Genomic DNA, 22699 nt, shown 5'->3' on the forward strand with positions numbered 1-22699 from the left:
TAATTTTATTTTCCCTTCGGAGGTAGTCAAACTTGCGAACGTGTGAACATAAAGAAAACTCAGAAAAAAAAGAAAAAAAGTCTTCTCTATTGGTTATGTGAGCCGCTATGAGGTAATAACGCTGTTCTTTGATTGGCCGAGCCTCAAGGATTCTGGGTAGACTCTGGAGGGAAGGAGCGAGGAGATTTAAAGTCTTACTTTCCGTCTTTCCTCCTCACCTCCCATATCAGTTCTTCTTTCTTGTTTTTCCACACCCCCCCCCCCTCTCCTTCCCTCAATGTCAATTGTCATCCTTTTTGCCTCTTAGGATCTCCACCTTATGTAACCTGTTTTATGTTTATCCATAAATCCACTCTTAATTTCTCCTCTGCCGGCGACTCCTCTCTCTCCTATTTACTCTGTATTTGGGTTTCATTGTCACCTTTTATGTTCTCATTTATCTTTGTCACGGTCACCCTGGTACAGCGGATGATGTGATACATTCATATTCCTCCACTGGACTGTACACATGGAGGGTGTTTTTTGGAAAACAGGCTGGGAGAGATTTGAATTTCCCCTTTCTTCTGAATACACGCAAAATGTTCTTTTCTAGAGTGACCATCTAAAGTTACTCCAACTTGTCATGTTTAGAACAGCCAACAGGATGTGTAGTTACTCTTTGGGTACAAGTACCAAGACAAAGGTTTTTTTTTTTTTCTTTAAAAGGTTGCCTTTCCTTTATCGGCACTCAATTTACAGAATATAACCTCTGGAGGTTTCAAAGCCATTGTTGTCTTGGATCAGTTTCATAGTATTGAGGCTCACTTGAAGAGAGAGGTAAGAGGAAGCATGGGTTGAACGAGAAGTGAAGGGGGAAAATCCCAACATTCTCTTGTCCTATGTTGACCCAAGTTCAGTTCAAGGAGAGACCATAGCTCGCCGGAGGGGTGAGAGAGGAGAAACCCAGAGAGGAGGAGAGTGCTCAGTTAGAGGTGTCAGAATGTACACTGCCTGGTCCTTCTGTTGGGGAAGTGACAGAAGAGGGAGTCACTGCCTCTTGCCACCCTCCGTTGGCCTAAAAACAAAAAGGAGACATTTGTTGAAGACAAAAAGGAATGTGCAATCGGACTTAGTACAAATAATAATGTATTGGAGAAGGGTACAAAATACAAGAATTTCTTTTAATCTTGAAGGTTTTGATTGTATGATCATTGCTACGTTAGGTTACTCTTTGTAGCTTACTCTTTCTTTCAGCTCCCTGAAGCAAAAATGCTGGGAAAACCCAGTCCTGCCACAAATTAATCTCTCTGCACTGTAGAACAAAAACCTTTTTTTAAATGTGGCAACCCCCTTCCCTGTTCAACCTTTAAGATGACTTCCTTACGACAAGTCTTCTGAGATCACGCACTTTTATTTTACAGCATGACTATATTGAACGTATCATGCATATTTATGTTCCTTTTTATGTTTCTAGGCAGATGGGAACTATAGGTTTTAAAGCAGAATTCCCAGAATGCCAAGCAAACACCTAAATAGCAAGTTAAAATACATATATGATAACGATTCCTGCTAAAGGATTTGTAATTCTGTGAAGCCAGTTCTAAAATCAAGGAAGATAGCACAGCTACGCTCTGGACCTCCCTCCGTGCAGACCACACTGTAGGTAAGGAATACAGCCGGGTCTAGGAACTGCCCATCGGGTAGCTAGATGATGAATCAGAGGCAGATGCCGATGTGGTCATCTATGTGCTCTGTTCTGACTTGCTAACCCTCCCTCATCTTGCTGTACAGGGGATTGCAGGTGACAGACATCAAATCAGATTCATGCGCTTTTGCTTGCGCATAGAGCTCAGATTTAAAAGTCAGAGAACAGTGCCTACCTACTACACTCAGAGTTTGCTGCCCTAGACAGCAGCCTGTCACACACATCCCAAGCTAGTAATGTGTGGGGCTTAGGTGGATGGCACTCAATGTAGGAGGGAATGCTACAATATTTGGCCAGGGACTAAACATTTCCAAATTGTGCTAAAACCTTCATACCTTAAAATTACAAGGGCAATGCCTACTATTCCCAACCTACTATCCCCAGCATGGTTCACTACAAAAGAGAAAAGGGCTTAGTACCCTATTTAGGTTCTTACCCGGATCTCCCGAGGACTGTACATCTGATTTGCTGATAAACTGTCATTGTAACCAGGACCCATCGTGTGACGCAAGGACTCCACCTGTAAGAAAATAAACATTGAGAAATAAAGTCAATTTGAAAAAGGACAAAGCAGAGCAAGTATACAGAAGGAGGGAACAGGAAAAATAACATAGGACGTGAAGAAATTTTGATAAAAGGTGTGATGAAGAAGTACACCTGAATGACACATAGGGAAGAATCTATGTAACACAACAGAGGAAAGGTTAGCAGAAGACATATAGAGCAAGGAAGGGAAAAAAATAATAGCAGTGGAGGGGACCTAAAACTGACCTGTGAAGGGGGATAAGAATCCCCGTTTAAGCCCTGCATCGCCATGAACATGTCATTAGATCCAGACAGGTTGAATGAGCCACCAGAACCTGAGAGAAGAACGAGATAGAGGAGAAAATAGAGGATTGAAGAAGCAAAGTGATGGAGTTTTAAAAGTTAGAGAGTAAGAAGCCAATATCAGATGGTTTAGAGGAAGGCAGGACAAAGTGTCAGAAGGTTGGGGGATTTGCAGGTGGGGTGGAGAATTAGATGTTTCACAAGATAGAAAGATAGAAGAAAATGTCAGCAGGTTGTGGAAATATTGACATGGAAACAACAGATGTAGTATTGTGGAAACAGAGATGGAAATAAGAGTTAGTGGATCCCAGAGACAAAAAAATGGAAGTGAGTGCAGAGGAGATGGAGAGATGGACAAGCATCCAAGGGTTAATAAGACATTGACATGAAACAAACAGTCAAGAGGGTCGAGAAAATGAAGAAATTGAGGCAACAATACATTGAAAGGACATAAAGGATTAAGGAGACAAAAGAAGAGACACATAATCAAGAGGGTTCAGAAGATAGAAGGAAAAATGTCAGAGTAGGTGTCAATTGGGAAGCAAACAGTTGTAGAGATAAATGGATGAGAGAGAGTGGAGAAGATAGAAATAATATGAAGCCGCAAGAAAGCGAATGAAGGTTGATGAGGTGGAACGAATATATAAGCCAGGTTGGGGGAACATATAGAAACATTAAAAGGGATTAGGAAAACAAAGAAACCATCGGGCGTTAGTGGGTTGTGGAGTTGGAATCAACAGTCAAGGAGACAGGTAAGGAATCAATAGTTAGCAAGTTTGCAAGAGGGCACATAGGGTCACCGGGTTAAAGTGCCACAGCAAAAGAGAATAGGGGATACGAATGTTTAGGATGCAGAAAGCAAAGGATTGAGAAGGAAGAAAGAACAGTAGTTAGATGGGACTGCAGCCTAATGTTATGGGTAAGTTAACTAGCCACCCAGGTGCAAGGTGACTTTCTACAGAAGGTGATTACCTCTACAAGATCTAAGTTGCAGCTCTATAGACCATATTCTTAGAACAAGCCTCCCTAATTGCCCCAAACCATAGAAGGGAACCTACCTGCAGAGGTTGGGGTGGTTGGAGAGTTGGCTCCACTGTGACCTCCCTGGGATGCACTGACTGCTGTCTTCACTGCATAAATATTTGCCTCCTCTTGGAATTTTCCAATGTTCTTCTTGTACCTAATTCTTTTATTCCCAAACCAATTGGACACCTGTGTGGAGACAATGAGCCTTGGTATTCAATGCAGAAAGGACTTAGAAAGCACCACAGACATAAAATAACCCAAAATTAATCATTGATATTCAGCCCGTCAAGATCATGTATATGTTATATCTGAATTGTACTTCTCCAAATTCTACCTATACCTAGGAACTCAAAATCCTTGCACACCTTCACTGAGAAGCAGTGGATTTGGGACTTTCAGAAAGGAGGATGGTGAAAAATGCACCAAAAAGTAGTACATAGACTTTCTATATTATTTCTCATTATATCATTATTCCCAGCTTAAAACTAAATGGTTTGGAAAGAGTAAGGGGTGGGTCAGATCTTCCGTAGATTCACCCCTTTGTATGTCCTGGTAATAGTTGTTAGGAGACAACCCAAAATTTTAGAGTCGTTAGAGCAAAATTTAGGGGTAAAAAATCTTCCGATGGGACTATTGGTGACTATTACCTAAGATAGGAGTTACTCTCACATTGGGGATATTTTCACACACTTCCTGTTGCGATTTGGGAAAGGAAGTGGAGGAAAATTTCCTAGTGGGGCACAGACAACAAAAAAGTAGCCTGACATTGGTTTTAACCCTTCCCAGCTATATTCAAATAAAACTGAAAACTTTTTTTTGCCCTTAGATACACTTTAATATTCTTAAGACATAAGCAATCTATCACTTTCCTTGGTAATGACACAAACAACCCAGAACGTCCTTTATTACCTAACTGGCATCTGGATGTCTAAAAGCAGGAACGGTAGAGGGAGGCTCATTAAGATGGAAATGTCCTTTTTATGTGTCACTGTACCGCTTAGACCAGCCTTTCTCAGCCTTTTTGGAACCCTTCAAATAATGTTCAGGTCTCAGTAAAACCCTGAAATAATGTTCTGATCTACAGCTCACTGAACATTAGCTAGATCACCGAAATGTAGATAGAATAGATCACCGAAATGTAGATATAATAGATCACCGAAATGTAGATATAATAGATCAGTGATTTGTAGATATAATAAAGTATAAATAATAAAATGTACACAAACTGTGCATTGGTACTTAGCAGTAGCCTGCAAGGGAAACTGAAATCACCATTGCAGTGGTTTCTGGCCAATGGTGGCTTCAGTTTCCCTTGCACTGGTGCTTAGCGGTAGCCTGCAGGGGATACCAAAGCCACTGTTGGGAGCGTAGGAATCCGTTGCAACTGTGGCAAGTGGTGGAACCCCTGGGGACCTCTCCATGAACCACAGCCTAGACAATACACAACTTTGGCTTTGGTGCCATGTTCTATCACAAGAGGCCATTAGCCTAAACACTAGCTATTTACAATCTGCTGTCACACAGACAGGTTTCGATAACCAATTGACCAATAATATCGACATGGTACTTCAATTTTACCTGTGAAACAGTGATGCCGCATTTCTTTGCAAGCTCCTCTTTTGCCTCTTCACTAGGGTAAGGGTTACTTAGGTGTGAGTAGAAGTATTCATTCAAGACTTCTGTGGCCTGTTTACTGAAGTTTCTTCGCTTCCGCCTACAATAAAAGTAGATATTTATATATATGGAGCATAACAAGCAACATTCTACTAAAAGAGTTCAAGAATGATCATGGTTGATTTGGTCAAGTAAGCAAAGCATTTTTCTTAAAGTAGATGTAAGCAGGGGTCCCAACCTGAATGAAGCAATTTCAGGGAGGTGCCCTTCTCATTTCAGGGGGGGGGGGGGGGGACAACCCCTCAAATGATGGCAGATAGCACAGAAGCAATAGCATCTGTGCTAACTGCAGGTTTTTGTTTTTTTGTATTCTGGCAGCTGCTGCCGTCAGAATAATAATAAATAAAAAACCAGCATAGGAATGCATAGCTAGAATGCTATTGGCTATTTCAATTTGCAATATCCAATAGCAAGCTGGCTATTGCACCCGCCCTCTGCTGCTGTCAATCACTAGAAGACGACCTGATGGCGTAAACCTTTCCAGGAGAAAGTGTCTCTCTCCCGGGCGGCCAGGAGCCGCTATCTAATAGCGGGAGACTCCCGGAGCGTCCAGGGATGTCTGTGTAAGTCGAAACCAGGGGTAGCCGAACTCCGGCCCTCCTGCTGTGGTGAAACTAAAAATCCCATGATGCATCTCACTCCGGGAGTCATGTCTGTGGCTGTGAGAATCTTGCCATGCCTCATGGGATTTGTAGTTCCACCACAGCTGGAGGGCCGGAGTTTGGCTACCCCTGGTCTAAACTGACATTTCATTTTCTAAACTACTAAAGTAGGCATCATAAACAATTGCCAATTGTAAAAATAAAACACTTGTTTTCTCTTTTTTCATTCTATGTTACATCTGCTATGCGCTGCCTATTACTTCTAGCATCTTTGCAGCCACTTCATATGCCTACATGCAACTCCAACACATTTCTCGGGGTGGGTTTCCTTATGGTAACAACAGTTGACCATTTCTGCGTATTGAGTGCTGAAACAGCCAGCAATAGGCAGATTAGAACATCCAACATCTCATCCTTAACTGCTGCCAATCTAATCTACAGCAGATTTGGTCATCTAGGGTGATGGCCACAGCTCTTCGTCTTGGGGAGCATTCACCAGTCTACAAATATCTTCCATAAGAGCATTTCCATATCCTAAAGGACTGTGAGTCTCCAAAGTTAGCAGCTACATAAGCCAATGCATGGATAGCTGGGCCTATAATAAGCTCATGTATAAGTACCTTTAGGCCACTGACAGAAGATTACCACAAACTGAAGGAAAGCTACATAATGGTTTTGTTCCAGAATAGGGTATCCAGGACTATATATTTTCTACAAAATATCTATTCTTTACCGTGCATCCAAGAACCTTGACCGGAGGATCATGACTGCTTCACACGTGCTTTGCTTTAGCTGCATCTGGATCGAGCTGAACTTTCGGTGAATAATTCCCACCATCCTCTCAATCTCCTTCGGGGAGATGGGTCGTGTTCGGCTCTGTTCCCTCAGCAAGTTCATGACGTGTGTAGTGAATTCGTTGCATGCCTGAGTGGAGAATTAGAAAAGGAGAGGTAGAAACAAATTAGGATGTTGGGAAATAATTCAAAGATGGGAGGATGAACCGACATAGTATATATTCTAACTTCCACGGATTTCCTCTCACCTGCTCATACTTCTCCAGCTCGGCATGATATATCTGTCGGATTTGGGATAGCTTGTTCCTGTAGTCCGAGTGTTCTATGGAGTTGTCGGGAGAGACACCGCCGGAGGCTGCGGCTGCCGCGGCTGCTGCCGCCGATCCTCCACCCTTTTCTGGGCCCGCCACACCTTCCGCAAGTAGCATGTTGTCTAAACGCATCAACTGAGGGTCCACGGGTTCCTCCTCCTGAGAGTTTCGAATACTTAGCCCTAGAGAAGAGGAGACCGAATTTCGATTAGGTAAAAAAAACTAGGAACATGTACTTTAAATAACGTTTATAAAGTTTATCTAAATCAAGGTGAAATCATAAACTAGAAGCAGACAAATTCCTGTAGAATTCAGCAGCCATTCAGTGTAATATAAAATCCAGAAGACTATGTTCATTTTACCCATTCAGGTAAAGAATAACCTTCCACCCTCTTATAATCAATCTTTCCAGAGCTCCCACCCTCCTATGTCCCTGCGGTGGAGCTGGGAGTCCAAACCAAGTATAAGCTCCATATCAAAACCTTATCATTTGGTATCAGAGCTTACACAGGGTTAACGACCTACTCCTCTCCCTTTCATGACTGTGTTTAGGCCTGACCATTGGCTGCTCAAGCCCAACCGCTGCCTCTTGGAAGAAGGGAAAGAGGTCACATGCTCCCTCAAACTTGGAAGCATTTACCAAGCATTCCATTAGGGCAATGATGGAGAGCAGCGAAGGCGAATTCCAGGGGGTGGTAGGCTGTTCTTTCGAGGAACCTATCACTATGCTAAATGGAAAAAAGCTAAACTATAGAATATCTTCAACAAATACAACATTTACGTTATTAATGTAACATTTGTCTGAAATGATTTTTTGGAATTCTCCTTTATGTACTGTTCCAATATTTTGATTATTATAGTTCATATGCAGATATGTGTATGCTCCATCTACTGGTTACATGTATATCAGGGGTGTATCTCCTACCCTTTGGGGCTTGGGATGGTGGAATGTATCTGAGATCCAAGTTAGCAGCTCTTTCCTTTATAGGATCACTTTAAATTGTGAACAGGTTCTGCTCCTCAGCATATATATCTTTGAAAACCTCAAGAACATCAATATACATTAGAGATTCAATGTAATAGCAGCCACTTACATTCAGTGTTTGTTTCAGATTTCATCAAGAAAGTGGACAACCAAGAAGTGCAAAAGGGATAGAATTCGAATGGATGGTTTAGTTAGGCCCTCACTCTACATAGTGGTGCGTGAGAAATTTGGCTGATCTGACAGATGAAATCTGAAGCTCTTCTCGGCCATCTTTGGTACACGAAAATCTGGGACATTTGGAAGGAGACAAACTTCCAGGGACAAAAACTAAGGGACTAATCATCCTGGAGACAGATGGTAACTATTCATGCTTAGCTAGATACTGTCTGGCAAGACATGCCAAGACTTGAGGTCCCCGGAAAGCCGAAGCGTCAGGTTCCCAAGCGGAAATTGCAATGCGTCCTGAAAATTTAATATAATATTTTTTTTTTCTGTGTGACCCCACAACGCTGTGTGAACAAGCCTTGCAAAGGCACTGGAAGACATCTTGCTGCCTCCATGCAGCTCACCTGGTGCCTTCCTTGTGGATAATGATTTGCATTATCCTGCTAATCTTTGCATTATCCAGATAAGTTTCACACATTATCCCAGCACAGTGTTTCCTGGCTTACCAGCCCTTCCCCCCTCCCAGCCAATCCCCTCCTTCAGACAAACGAGAGGCTCCCAGCCACCGTCGCTGTGGAGACGAAAGGAGGGAAGAAGTGATGGGGCGAGGGAGGAGAGGGGCAGGCTCCATCTCAGGTAGGGCCAAATGTCCTGTAAAAGTAGACGTACATCTAGGAAACGCAGGAATTTGTGAATGGTGGCTTGAGTTTCCCCATGTTGCTTCCTTGTGCAACAAATATTTGTGTTATCCTGGAAGTGAGCCACACTATAGACCGGCCAATATTTTCAGGCATTGCAAATGCATCTATTGTGATAATCAGGCAGTGTACAATGCAAAGCGGACAACAGTGGCGCAAGTCATGTGACCGAAACGAGCGTCAAAATCTCCCATGACGTCGAGTCATTTTTACTTCAACCAACAGATACAGGACAAGGACACGTAGCCATAATGATCTGCTGCTAATCACCTGCATTGATCCAGTGCACCATTGCAGCTACATGCATTTGTCAAAATGTCTGACCGCAGATTTGAATGGCCCCGATTATCTAAAGGAAACAGTAATTGATAAGGAATTATAATCGGTCGTACAGCTCGCCGCACTTGGTCGCAATCAGGCACGTATATGGACACACCATGCCATTGCATTCAAGGATGACTACATGCAGTCGCCAATAGACTGACCATAGATGCGAATGGTCTTCTCTGTTGGAAACCATAATCGTTCATGGATTAGGTCAGTGCACAGCTGCCCAGTCTTGGGCCTAATTTACTGAAACCTTAGTGATCAGGTTATTGATCGCTCCCATTTCTCTACAGGAAAAAGGAACAATCCCCATGTACCACAATCAACTATAATTCAGGCAGAAATGTTGGGGTCGGTCAAATTATGATTTCAACCAAGACCCATGAGCACAACCTAACTACTAGACAACCACTACACAACTGTTTTCATGAGTGCTGCCCGAGTTCATTAAAGTGGATCCGAAGCCAAATTTTTTCTCAGACTGCTGAGGTGTTGGGAACCATGCCAAAGTCTCACTGGGGAGATCCACCATCTTTTTTTTTCCTGGTGATCATTGCCACCAAACTAGAAGCAAGAGAAAGTCCAAAATGTTAAATGGTCAGCTGCTGCTTGCTGTACGCAGGTTTGTGCTGTAAACTGTACGTCTAGGGTTGTACACACATCACATACGCATGTCTTGGGTGCAAGTAGCGGTCTAAACCCATGTACAGCCATTCATTACTTTTGGCATCTGTACGTGGCAGCTGTGTATCCTAGATGTGGAAGTACGCCCGCAATTTACAATATATAGCCTCATGCTCCAGAGACTGATCGACTCACTGTGTCAAAGTACTTTGTAGCAATTGAAAAAGGAAATATATCTAAGAATAATAAGAAAAAGAGAAGCTAATGCCTTAACATTTGCCGCACATGGGCCCATGCATGCTGAATAATGACAGCATACTCCAGCGGGCTTTAGCAATGGAACCCGAACCATCAGCTTACCAGTAACAGCCGCGGGTTTCTACTCCTGCTATGGAGTGCTCCATAGAAGTGCAGTGTTGCTGTATTGTCCACTACTCTAACCGCAAGGCACCACAAAGCATGCACAGCGGGGCACAGGTTACCATGCGTTGTTAACTCACGGTATGGCATAAGTTACACCACACGTTAGCGCAACACAAATTTGATATTTTAAATATTGTGCAGCCCTCCGGACGTGTTGGGGGGCCACCATTGATGCCCCTTATATTCACCATGTTGGCCACCACTGCTTCAGACCCAAATATCTCTATTCACAATGCATGAAACAAATCCAGTTGCAAAGGGGTTAAACAACACTGCATGGTGTACAGGCTTAAGCAAACGAACTATGAAAGGCCAACAGCGTTCAGAGTGAATAAAGAGATTCATGTTTATTAATCAGGGTTGCGGACGGCGGACCCTTCCTGAACGCCTGTCTGACAGCTGCCGCGCGGGCCCACAATTAGACATTACACGGCAGCTGTCAGGGGTCTGAAAACTGCATCTGTAGTGAAGTAGGTGCTATTTACACAAGCGCTTTATCCCTTTATTACAATAGGAACAGGCTGGGGCGCTCGGGGAGAGAGCCACGATTGTCGCAAGGTTTTTTTTTGTTTTTTTTTATAAATCAGAGTGCCTGAAGGAAGAATTGTTCTTATTGCCCATTGCAGCTGGAGTGTGCCCTAAATTTCTGCAAAACAGTACAGGAAAATGAAAGGAAGAATGTGATTGGTTTGCTGTGGATAACGCAAGCAATTTTGGTGTTTTAATAAAAGCCAAAAAGTCAAGGACATGAAACATATACTTCTAGTATCATAGATCTGTAAAAGGAGGCAACCATATTTGCCTGTAACTGTTCCTTATGGCTCCTCATGTGTAAAGCCAGGCCACATGCCTAATACTCAATTGAAATTAAGGCTAGGCCCAGGGGTAAGCAGAAGAGGCGGCCACCTAGGGTTCTTCAGCAGGTGGGGGCACTAAAACAGCAGGACTGGCAACCTATGCTGCTGAGGTAGTTCACATCTCATGGCAGGACGTCCTTCAGCCTTGTCACCTTGGGTGCTAAAAGACCTTGTCCCACCACTGATTGGATTTCCCTCTCAAAACTCCACCAGCCTCATCACCTAGGCACAACTGCAGGGATCTCAAGTCTCCCTGATGTTCAGGGAGTCTCCCTCTTTTGGACAGCAGCTCCGTGATATCAGCGAGAGAGATATTTTCTCCCTGAAAGGTTTACTCTGAGTAAACCTTTCCGGTAATATATGAGTGGGAAAAGTTTGAGTGAGGCTTGCCTCCTGGAGGAAGGTCATGTGATCTCTAGAGTAGCTTCAGAACGAGGCTTGCCTCCTGGAGGAAGGTCATGTGATCTCTAGAGTAGCTTCAGAACGAGGCTTGCCTCCTGGAGGAAGGTCATGTGATCTCTAGAGTAGCCTCAGAACGAGGCTTGGCTCTCAGAAGGAAGAAGCTACTTGCTGCACAGAGAGGGCGGACATAGACTACTATTGAGAGAAGGTACAGGCACTGCTGCAGGGTTGAGAGAGTGCTGTTAACCCTTTGTGGATAATCTAGAATTAATTATATGTCCTGGTTGTCTAGTTATAGAGAACATTTATTTCATTTGCTGCCCATAGCAACTAGTCAACTAACTAGTGTATCAGGGACTTTACTCCTCAGCGTTTTTTTAAAAAGGTCTTGGGCTGTCTAATAAATTGTGACCTTTACACTGACAGATACTTGATCAATTCACAAATCTGATGTATATATATATAAATATATTGTATTATTATTATATGGAGTGTGTGTGTGTGTGTGTGTGTGTGTGTGTACTATCATTATTATTTCTTTTATATTCTGACGATGGCCGCTGTAAAAAAACAACCCAAAAAACGGAAAGGGCACCTCCCTGAAATGAAACGGCAACCTCCCTGAAATAAGGTTTTGCAGGTTGAGATGTCTGCAACTAACGGATCCTATACCTCACTTTTCCCTGCGTAGGTTGACCTTTACAGCTTGTCACCACCTCCCTGCTGATTGGACAGTGGAGGAGCATCAGCACAATGAAAAGTCATCAGGCTTTTCCTTCCACCCTCTCCCCTATTGTCAGCATGCTCTCAGTGTGAGATGCAGTAGAGCAAGCCTGGCCTACAGTGCTGCCCTTTATCTTCCAATGTGAGTCCTGCTGAACAGTGTAATGAGTGCCAGGCCCTAGGTAACACACAGATATTGGGCACAGGTCTTGAGATATGGGTATAACACCGTGGTTAGACCAACCTTCAACGAATCAACTGACTTCCCAACATAGGACATGAATTTAGAATCTCTTTACCCGTCATTATATCAATGGTGGGCTCTGTGATGGGCACCATTTTCGGCTGACTCCACATGCGAGAGCCTACTCGGCTGACTCCACATGCGAGAGCCTACTCGGCTGACTCCACATGCGAGAGCCTACTCGGCTGACTCCACATGCGAGAGCCTACTCGGCTGACTCCACATGCGAGAGCCTACTCGGCTGACTCCACATGCGAGAGCCTACTCGGCTGACTCCACATGCGAGAGCCTACTCGGCTGACTCCACATGCGAGAGCCTACTCGGCTAGCTGCTTACTCAGATGCCACCACATGCGGCTGCTTACTCAGATGCCCCCACATGCGGCTGCTTACTCAGCTGCCACCGCATGCGGCTGCTTACTCAGCTGCCACCGCATGCGGCTGCTTACTCAGCTGCCACCGCATGCAAGTGCTATAGCTTTGCTATTACCAATTAATAATCAGAAGTTGTAAATCTCACTAGGGGAGGTACACGGTTTTCTCTTTAAATATTCAAACTTCTTTCTACTTGGCACACCCATGCATTGTGAAATCTGTGGGTGTGGGTATGTATCTCTAAAGATAAAGCAACAGACACACAAAATGTAATTCATAAAAAAAAAATGATAAAAACTTCCGGTTAGCCAACAGATTTTTCTCTGGAAAACATTCTCATAACATGGTTGATGGGAGGTGGTGGTTGGGGAATGGTGGGGGGTGATTTTTTGTAGACGAATTAGCGAATCTTACATTCCATAATGCCTGTGGCGAGCCCAAGGTCTTTTGTGAAACGTACTGTCTGCTCTCACACGGACGGAAACTATACAATGTCTAGGAGGGCTATTAAAGCAGCTGGAAACATCTGGAGGATTTTGTTGACTATTCCGTGGTTTCTTCTGCTTGTTTTTCTTTAATCAGGTAATACAAGTGCATATTGGAGTGGAGAAAATACAGCGCAGTGAAAAATCAGCGAAAGAATGGCGAACAGCCAGAAAAATTGTTACCCCCCCCCCCCCCCCAATTAAAGTTCCATTGTCAGCTCTCAGCGGTTATAACTGCATTTCCCCCACAACCACACTTGAAAGAGAATCTACACTTCTATATGTAAATCTCGGTCAGGGAAATATGGTAGAGCATGCGAGTGAGAAAAAAAAAATTCACATCAAACCTTATGGTCAAGAACATTGTGCAAAAAGAAGTCAAGACATGCATTGAAAATACACTACATTACATAAGGGGACTCTGCTCCGTTCTCTAGCTCTACCTTTTGCAGTCTCTTGTAACTGCAGCTTTCTTTTTTTTTACAGATTTCTCACTGTTCTGAGGTCTTAATGGTCCCTAAACTCTATTTCTTTGCATTACTTTATTTAATATACAAGTCAAGGGCAGTAGTTCAAGGTCACCTCAAGCAGAAGTGGACAGATCTAGAGTCCACCTGCAAAGTTGAGACTAATCTCTAGGGCTGCAGCTAACGATTATTTTCATAATCGATTAGTTGGCCGATTATTAAGTTCGATTAATCGGTTAATCGGATAAAAAAAAAAGGGCTCCAATCCTTAATCGAAAAATGGTACAGTCCAGCCTTTACACCCCAAACTTTGTAAAAGGGGTAAAAGAATTGATCTATCCCTTAATAAATAGTCTTTTTAATGCATGAGGGCATTCTGTAGGGTTGGTGGCATAAGCATTTGGGAACTTTGGATTTAGTACAAGTGCGGCCATGTTCAATAAACCTGATATTATAGGTGTACCCATGGTGCCCTGCATCAGACAGACCGTTATGGGTAAAACCTGAACCTATCATATTGGTGCCGGATATCCCTACCGGAGCGTGTCGAGTATCCGGCCGCCTAACAGAGGTTTTTGTTTGTATGTTCAGGGGGCTGTCCGGCGCTTAACGAGAACTGATTAACGATCCTCCTTGTTTACACTCCCTGATGAAGCAGATTCATAACAGATAATTACACTGCCCCCCTTCCTCACAGCCCTGTCACAATTATGTAATTAACACCGAGATATTAATGGGGAAGCTGGGCAGCGGTGTGTCGCGGATGTCTTCATGAACTCACACACGCATCCACATGGCAGGGGCACAGCTGCGCGCACGGATATAAAACACGCGCTAACTGGCAGCCCGGATAATCCTGCCATTTCGGGGGCGTACGTTTCGCAACTGCTGCCCAGCTCCAAAAGCGGAACATAGGAAATTCTTCCAACAATACAATCTTTGATCGCACTACCTTCAGTTCTAATAAAGCATAGGGTGAAGCTTGACATAGACCCAAGGCGACAGTCATGCAATCCAGGCATTTTCTGCAGGCTGAACTATCATCTCTTGTCTATGGTAGCACAGAAACCCACCATGTCCCTCCATTTGGCTGATCATTGGGGGAAAGGTTGACCAAACAGGTTTTAAAATCTTGTCCGATCGCTATTCCAGCTTTCAGGATAAGCCAGCACCGGTGTGAACATGCACTCCTCTTTCCACAAAGCAAAAGGAGCGAGAGCTTACCTAGCAATGGGGGACATGGTCTGCAGTAAGCAAGTCATTACTCAAACCACCCCAACACACTCCCCGTCCTGGAAGTGTGGAAGGCAGCAATGGCAGATACTATGACTCTGCACAGGTTTACTATATTGTCAACCTGAAGTCACGGAACAGCCTATAGTTTCTTGGTCTCTTTGTGAAAGCAGTGACATCTCTGCAAAGTTTCAACACTCACTGTTGTCACAGCAAGAGCTCTGCGAGCAGCAAAGTTCTTGCTTCCTGCTGATTGGTGAGCTATAGCTCAGACTTGGCATAGGGGGCATGGTGGATGTCTTCAGAGAGACCACTGCTTCCACAAAGAGTAAGAAACACTGAGATTTGACACTGCTTCTTTGAGAGCTCTAGTTCTGGCTCATCGGGAGGGGGGAGGGCTTTGTCAGACCTTTGCAGAGAGACCACTGCTTCTACACAAAGAGCAAGGGTCCTTTTCTGCAGCATGCTGGCAGGGGAAATAATTTTCTGCTGGGGCTGTGGCTGCTTTCTTATGAAAATACCTGTAATACTTTGCACACCTTTTGGATTGATGCAGTTGGAATATATTTAGTCAATTCCAATATGTCACGTGACCGCTACAAGAGGTGCTGCATCACTAGCAAATACCTCTCAAAGCAAGACTCAAATCTCTGTACTTTGCAACGATTTCCTGGCTTTTACAGAAGAAAAAAAAAAAAGAAAATGATGAGGTTCAAAATGCACCGAGCAGTCAGATGATACTTTGCTATCAGACACTAAGCGATTCACTTCACTCCTTATCTAAAAGCAAACAAAAAAGAAATCTACATTGTATTCCTCCTTTTCTACATGTAATAGGCTGGCATGGGTGGGCCTGACCGAGGCGAGGTGGCCAAGAGACGCTATGTGCCAAAACCTGACACAGTAAGACAAAGCGTGCCAAAGACTCTCTGCCTCCCAGACCTTTCCTCCAGGCTGTAACATGACAGAAACACACTGTATATAAAGAGAGAGCCATACCGCCATGTCTGATCACTCACACGTGCAAGATTAATCGCTCACTAATAATCGCGCCGCTTGCATCAATTTGATTGATAGGGGGCGAGCTGAACCGGCAATTTTTAATTGCTCAGTGCTACCAATTAATTGCACCGCCTGAACCTGAAGCGGTTAATCACTTCCACCCATCATGATATGCAATTCATTAGGTGACATTTTCCATATTTATTCTTAAGTAAATTATACCTCATTGGCTAAAAGCGGAACTTGGTTACATGCAAAGTCAAAATATGTCTACGGGGAATGTTTTACCAGCAAAAATGTAAATGTAATCTATACATCACACCATGCCATAGGCAAAGGGTGACACCATTTCTCATTGCCGCAGATTCCTGTGTCACCCTCCTGGTGCCAATGTATAGTAGCAGCTCCAGTGGATCAGCAAGTCTATCTAAGGCTAAGGCTGGTTAAAATGGGGGGGGGTTAAGGGAAGCCCCTCAGACCCCTTTCACATAAGCGCTCCGATCAGGTCCGCCTGTCAGTTTTTCAGACCGACCTGATTGGATGCTCTATTCAAGACTATGGGCAGCCATGTGATAATTTACACCCGGTTAGCCCTATCTCTGGCCACGGATCAAAGATTCAACAGACCGGATAGTGCTGGACCGGGGGTAATCTGATGTAAACGAACACCGTCCGATTCCCCATAGACTGATATGGGGTCCGGCAGTTTCAGTTTTTTCCTCCATCAACTGTACCGACACGGATGTCAAAGTGGTGACATCCGATCTGTACTGCTGTGATCAGGAGAGGATCTGTTCATGGATCCTCTCCTGATCAGCCCTTCTGAAAGGGGCCTTACTAATGGTAACGTGCAATATTGGATGTGCTTTCATTTGCTTTTAAAAGACTTTGTTCACACTCGTATGCTGCATTGCTGCGACATGGTTGTTGCGCTGCTTTGACATTCAATCTTAATGGCACCCCAGTGCATCTTACCGACGCACCTACATTGCACCGCCCCACAACACATGGTATTGCCCTACCATGCGTTGTGTATTGCGTTAAAAAAGATATAGTGCAGCGTCTCTTTTTGTGCATTAAGCAGCCTATTCAAATGAACAGACTGCCTTAAAACAACGCAAATAAGCATGTCACCATTACATACATATGTACACATACATGTACACTGATCAGCCATACCATGACCCCCTTTTGCCACCAAAACAGTTCTGACCCGTTGACCCATGGACTCCAGTATTCCCTTTTCAGCAGGATTATACACCTTGCCACACTGCAAAAATGGTTCAAGAATGGTTTGAAGAAAATTTGTTCTTCAAACCATTTAGGTGTTGGAGTTTGAGTTTGAGGTGTTGACTTGCCCTCCAAATTCTCCAGATCTAATCAAGCTTTTGTGGGATGTGCTGGATAAACCAAGTCCGATCCAAGGAGGTCCAACCTCACAACTTACAGGACTTAAAGGATCTGCTACTGATGGCTATGCCAATAAGAGCGAACACTAAAGCTGGCCATACACAGCCATTTTCACCAGAGACAAAGCAAAGACATCTACTAAGCATGGGGTTTAATGGACCACCAGAATCCAGCGGAATGTGAAGCTTAAATTGAGAAACGAATTAACAGCTTTGATACAGTTTATCGAAAGATCGGGTTGAAATGGAATCAAAACTGGTTAAAAAAAAAAAAATGTTGCCGACCGTGATCTGATTTTTGCATTAAATCCCATCTGCTTGCAATTCATTTGAGGTATTTGACTTCTTAGTAATTGAAAAAACACTGGAATCAAAGGTTGGATCGCTGCTTCAAATTGCTATGCGAATGGAGGGCGGGCAGCAAATGAAGCAGCAATGGTTGATGGGAAGGGAGAACACACCAGATTATGTGAGTGTGTGTGCAGTGTCAGACATTTGATCCTCTGCTGCCCTCCCCCCCTCCATTACCAGCCTCGCAGCAGGGGGGGTGAGGGGACTACCATTAAATAAGAGAAGAAGGAGAAGAAGGAGGAGGAGGGGAACCATCCTACATTGTTATACAAATTAATGGACGCCCTCAGCTCCACTGTATACATGTGTAAACACTTCGCTGCTGTTTGCTGTGGAACATGCAAGCCTTTTCCTAGGCCCAAGAGAAACCTGAGGCTTTCTGGAAAAAAAACTCAACTGCCTATTGATATACAATATAACAAAATGATCAATTCAAAAGGTAGACAGCCATGTAAAAGTGCAGTATCCCAGAGCATCGCGGGAACAGAAGAACCGGCCACAAGTCGGTAGTCGTTTACAACGTGGTAGACGATTGCAAAGCTACAATGTAACCATTTTCTTTTGATTAGTGCAGAGTGCCTGATAATGAACCTTGCACACAATCCCAGCACCAGCATTTTCTTGAGGGAATAAAGGTGGCCATACACTTTACAACCATCGCAAGACCTTAGTCTTGCGATGGTTGTAAAGTAATTTAAAAAAACGTACGATCTGCCCATCTTCGACAGGCAGATCGTACTTGCAATCATCGATGACTGCAATGCTGAACGGGCAGTGTGCGCACACCGGCCTGTTCGGCATTTGTCTCCCGAGCACTGTTCAAACCAGCCGAAAATTGTAAGATTTTTGGGTTGGTTTTCTAGCGTGCTCCTTAGACAAAAGACGTGCGACCGTACAGTAGAAATGGTCGCACGTCTTCATTCACACTGCATGATTCTCGTACAATCGCAGGATTTCCCGCGATTCTCGTACGAGAATCGTGCAGTGTACGTGCACCTTAACAGAGATCGCACGTATGACTGATGAGCAGGTATATAAATGGTATGATCCTACTCTTCTCCAGTTAGATTGGCCACCATGGTCCTCCTATGGGAGCTGAATGTATGCATGAAGTGAATGGAGGAGACCATGTGGGCAGACAGCTCCAGCACCAATTATTTTCGAGTTGGCTACTAAGCTGGCCATACACCAGTAAAAAATTTGTTTGATTTTGATGATTAGTAGATTCTTATCAACGTAGTGATGAGGAAAAAGGAGCTGGATGGAAAATTTCCTTCATTTCTTATCTGAATGAATGAAATTTTAACCATGAATTTGATTTTCGTTAGGAAACAAAGAAAAACATGCATACTGCAATGTGCATGTGCTGAGCAAAAAAGGAACCCGTTTAGTACATCTGGGCAAAATTTTTAAGGGCTTTCAAATGTAAATAGTTGACTCAATGTCAAGATCGAAAACTCTGATGAATGATTTCAAACAAACATTCAAAGACAATTCTAACACTGTATGACCAGCGTTGGCCTTACCCAGAAACGGTTCAGGAGTGGAAAAGGGGGGGGGGGCTAATTGTGTTAGGGGCTTTTGACCCCTAACTCAATTTCTGATCACCCTGATCTTCTCCTGGAGCGTGCCTGCAGTCCCTCAGACCAGCGCCTGCAGTCCCCCCGACCAGCGCCTGGAGCGTGCCTGCAGTCCCTCAGACCAGCGCCTGCAGTCCCCCCGACCAGCGCCTGGAGCGTGCCTGCAGTCCCTCAGACCAGCGCCTGCAGTCCCCCCGACCAGCGCCTGGAGCGTGCCTGCAGTCCCTCAGACCAGCGCCTGCAGTCCCCCCGACCAGCGCCTGGAGCGTGCCTGCAGTCCCTCAGACCAGCGCCTGCAGTCCCCCCGACCAGCGCCTGGAGCGTGCCTGCAGTCCCTCAGACCAGCGCCTGCAGTCCCCCCGACCAGCGCCTGGAGCGTGCCTGCAGTCCCTCAGACCAGCGCCTGCAGTCCCCCCGACCAGCGCCTGGAGCGTGCCTGCAGTCCCTCAGACCAGCGCCTGCAGTCCCCCCGACCAGCGCCTGGAGCGTGCCTGCAGTCCCTCAGACCAGCGCCTGCAGTCCCCCCGACCAGCGCCTGGAGCGTGCCTGCAGTCCCTCAGACCAGCGCCTGCAGTCCCCCCGACCAGCGCCTGGAGCGTGCCTGCAGTCCCTCAGACCAGCGCCTGCAGTCCCCCCGACCAGCGCCTGGAGCGTGCCTGCAGTCCCTCAGACCAGCGCCTGCAGTCCCCCCGACCAGCGCCTGGAGCGTGCCTGCAGTCCCTCAGACCAGCGCCTGCAGTCCCCCCGACCAGCGCCTGGAGCGTGCCTGCAGTCCCCCGACCAGCGCCTGGAGCGTGTCTGTAATCCCCCCGACCAGCGCCTGCAGCGTGTCTGTAGTCCCCCCAACCAGCGCCTGCAGCGTGCCTACAGTTTCTGACCATCTCCTGCATATCTGCAATCTCTGCCAGCTTTCGGTAACATTGCATTCATTTAATATTATGTGCGTCCCTTCGGTGATGTCAGGGGCTACAATGGAGGCCCCCCTATTTTAAAAAGTTGACCGCCACTGCAGTAAAGTGTACTTGTGTTACATCCTGGAGCTATATGAAAGCTAAAATAACCTAATATCATTTGACAGCAATCATCTGAGACAGCAGTGTTGTAAAAATTCTGCTCTGTCATAAAAATCCTGTCTCCTACCACCTACTGTCAGGGGATATGGAGAGAACGATTGCTCTGCTGTGCACAGGCACTTTGTAGCTCCCTGATGGAAAACTACCTTTTTATTTAATCTGAAGAAAAGCTCAGAAAAGCGATCTAATCAGTGTCCTTCCAGCCACAAAGCAAAAAAATTCCCAGGCATGGAAGGCAGGCATAAAATGATGAAATGCCGCAAATATTCAAACATTTTGCTAATGATATGACAGGACTCCTATATTCATCCAGACTCCTATTCTCCCACAGTACAAGCTGTGCTCAGCATCACTCTTAATAGTAAACCATCAGGCACTGCTCTCCTATTGAAGCGACATGACAGAGGGCACGCATGTCACCTCTGTTGTCATGGCAGCTAGAGGGGGGGAAGAGGTTAGAGAGCAACATGCGTGCACCCCACACGCTGTGCCCCATGCTGGCTGTCACTGAGCAGTTAAAATGGATTCTGGCCAAAAAAAAAAGTCACCCTGCTGTGTGCATACAAATACCACAGAGTACGTTCAGGATAAGACTGCATCCTCTATAGAAGTGCAGCACCATTGTGGGCGATAACACTGGAGCATGACAACATGGTGTGCACATTGCCATCAACAACCGACCAGAGCCACCAGAACCCATCAAATATCGGCCAGAGCCATCAGCTACTGGCAAGAGCCACCTAATGGTTTTTTTTTCTATATCACGTAAAGAAAGGATTTGATTGGTTGTATGGGCCCTGCCTCAATTTTTGATATGGCTTGTACATGCCAGGACACACTGTCCCTGCGCTCGTATCAAAGCTCTTCCAAGAGGAAGGTCCTATTCTGGAGAACTACGAAACAAATGCCATGCACTCAAATATCAAAGGATCATTTGGCTGCATTTCCCTGTCTGGGAGATACGAGTGAGGATATTAGTACCATATACATAAGAGCACATGGCGTTGACATTACTGGCATAGTAGATGTAAAAGGGCTAGTTCACCTTTTCACATAATGCTTTCAATTAAACCTTTTCCTTATTAGTTGTGTGTATTGACCCATTTAAACGCAATAACTTTTTTGGCCCCAGGCACCAGAGTTTATTAAGAACATGGCGTGTTTGTGGATCTGATTGCGCCATAATGCAGCTGGTGGTTCAGTAAGACACTAGCCACCACCGCTAGCACAAACTGTGCCCATTATATGGGTACAAGAAAGGTTTACTATTTGTGCCTTGTGTGGTTAGCAGGATCTGCTACACCCCAAGTAAAAACACCCTAAAGCTGGCTATGCACTGACCATTTTTTCGGCCTAGATTTTTGGACCAGCTTCTTCAATAAAAGTCATTGGGAAGAATGGTGCGGCGGTTAAAGCGTGGGTAAGGAAAGGATGGTGGGGGGTTCCGAGGGGACCACACACTGGCTGAATTTCAAGCAGTGTATGGTCAACTTAAGCTTGCAATGCTCTTCTACAGTATTCTTGGTAATGCAAGAGAATCCAGTAGTGCGAAGTGGGGGGGTTGGGAGTGGAGGGAGTGGCCAGGGGGCGGGTAACGATTTGCCAGTCCTTACCCACCCGCTGGGTTCCTGAATGGCTAGAAAGCCGGTTCCATGCTTCCTCGTTAACTTGTGACGAGGGAACATGGAAACGGTTTCCTGGCTAATCGGGAAGCCAGGCGGCGAGTCATAACACGCCGTCCGGCTTCACGGCTAATCAGAAAGCTGGGCGGTGAGTCATTAACCGCCGCCCGGCTTCCTTAATGGGACTCGTACAGGATACCAAAAAAATGGTATCGCTGCACCCCTGGGATCACATAATTACTTTGGATCTGAGTGGCACACCATTGCTCATGGACTCTCAGGCCAGTACTGTCTCTATATACATATCTATAGTGTGGGGGTGAATATCTCTTACCTGTCTTCTCTTTAATCTCACAGAGAACACTGAAGAGAGCTGGTTTCATTCTGTGACAGTTTAAGGCGTGCTTCCTGCATAGAAAGAAAAAGGTATAGGGTTACTACTGGTCCCTGTGTGGAGTAGATAGTAGATAGTAAAGAGATCAAATACACATACAGATACTAGTTTTGTGCCATTTGGCCAGCTCAATGCTTATTTGCCGGGAAGCTGGCTTCCCACCCAATCAGCATGGAGCCAGCTTCCCGGCCAACCAGGAAGCCGGTGGGTAATGACCCGGCTCCGTGCTGATTGGCTGGGAAGCCGGCTCCTTGCTAGTGGAAGTACTGGTATCGGCGAGTACAGAAAGAGCAATATTGGTAATTGCACTCAATACCGATATCTGTGCTATAATATATATA

At 45.1% G+C, this 22699-nt stretch overlaps 1 protein-coding gene across 2 annotated transcripts in view; it reads right to left on the reverse strand.

Moving 5' to 3' along the window:
• Positions 1-244: 244 nt before the first annotated feature.
• Positions 245-22699, reverse strand: part of PBX2 (PBX homeobox 2) — a 47516-nt gene continuing 25061 nt past the window's right edge. Inside the window, exons 2-9 of one of the 2 annotated variants that reach the window (XM_018555860.1) lie at positions 22299-22372; positions 6857-7101; positions 6548-6738; positions 5117-5252; positions 3571-3724; positions 2456-2544; positions 2121-2204; positions 245-1054 (exon numbers count right to left, since the gene is read on the reverse strand). In XM_018555860.1, coding sequence (XP_018411362.1) covers positions 962-1054; positions 2121-2204; positions 2456-2544; positions 3571-3724; positions 5117-5252; positions 6548-6738; positions 6857-7101; positions 22299-22372 — 1066 coding nt within the window. In that variant the 3' untranslated portion in view covers positions 245-961. Of the gene's footprint in view, positions 1055-2120; positions 2218-2444; positions 2545-3570; positions 3725-5116; positions 5253-6547; positions 6739-6856; positions 7102-22298; positions 22373-22699 lie in introns of both variants that reach the window. The other variant, XM_018555859.1, reaches the window with a different exon arrangement.

This window comes from Nanorana parkeri, unplaced genomic scaffold (assembly GCF_000935625.1).
Source record: "Nanorana parkeri isolate BGI_ZX_2015 unplaced genomic scaffold, ASM93562v1 scaffold215, whole genome shotgun sequence".
Classification (NCBI taxonomy): Eukaryota; Metazoa; Chordata; class Amphibia; order Anura; family Dicroglossidae; genus Nanorana; species Nanorana parkeri.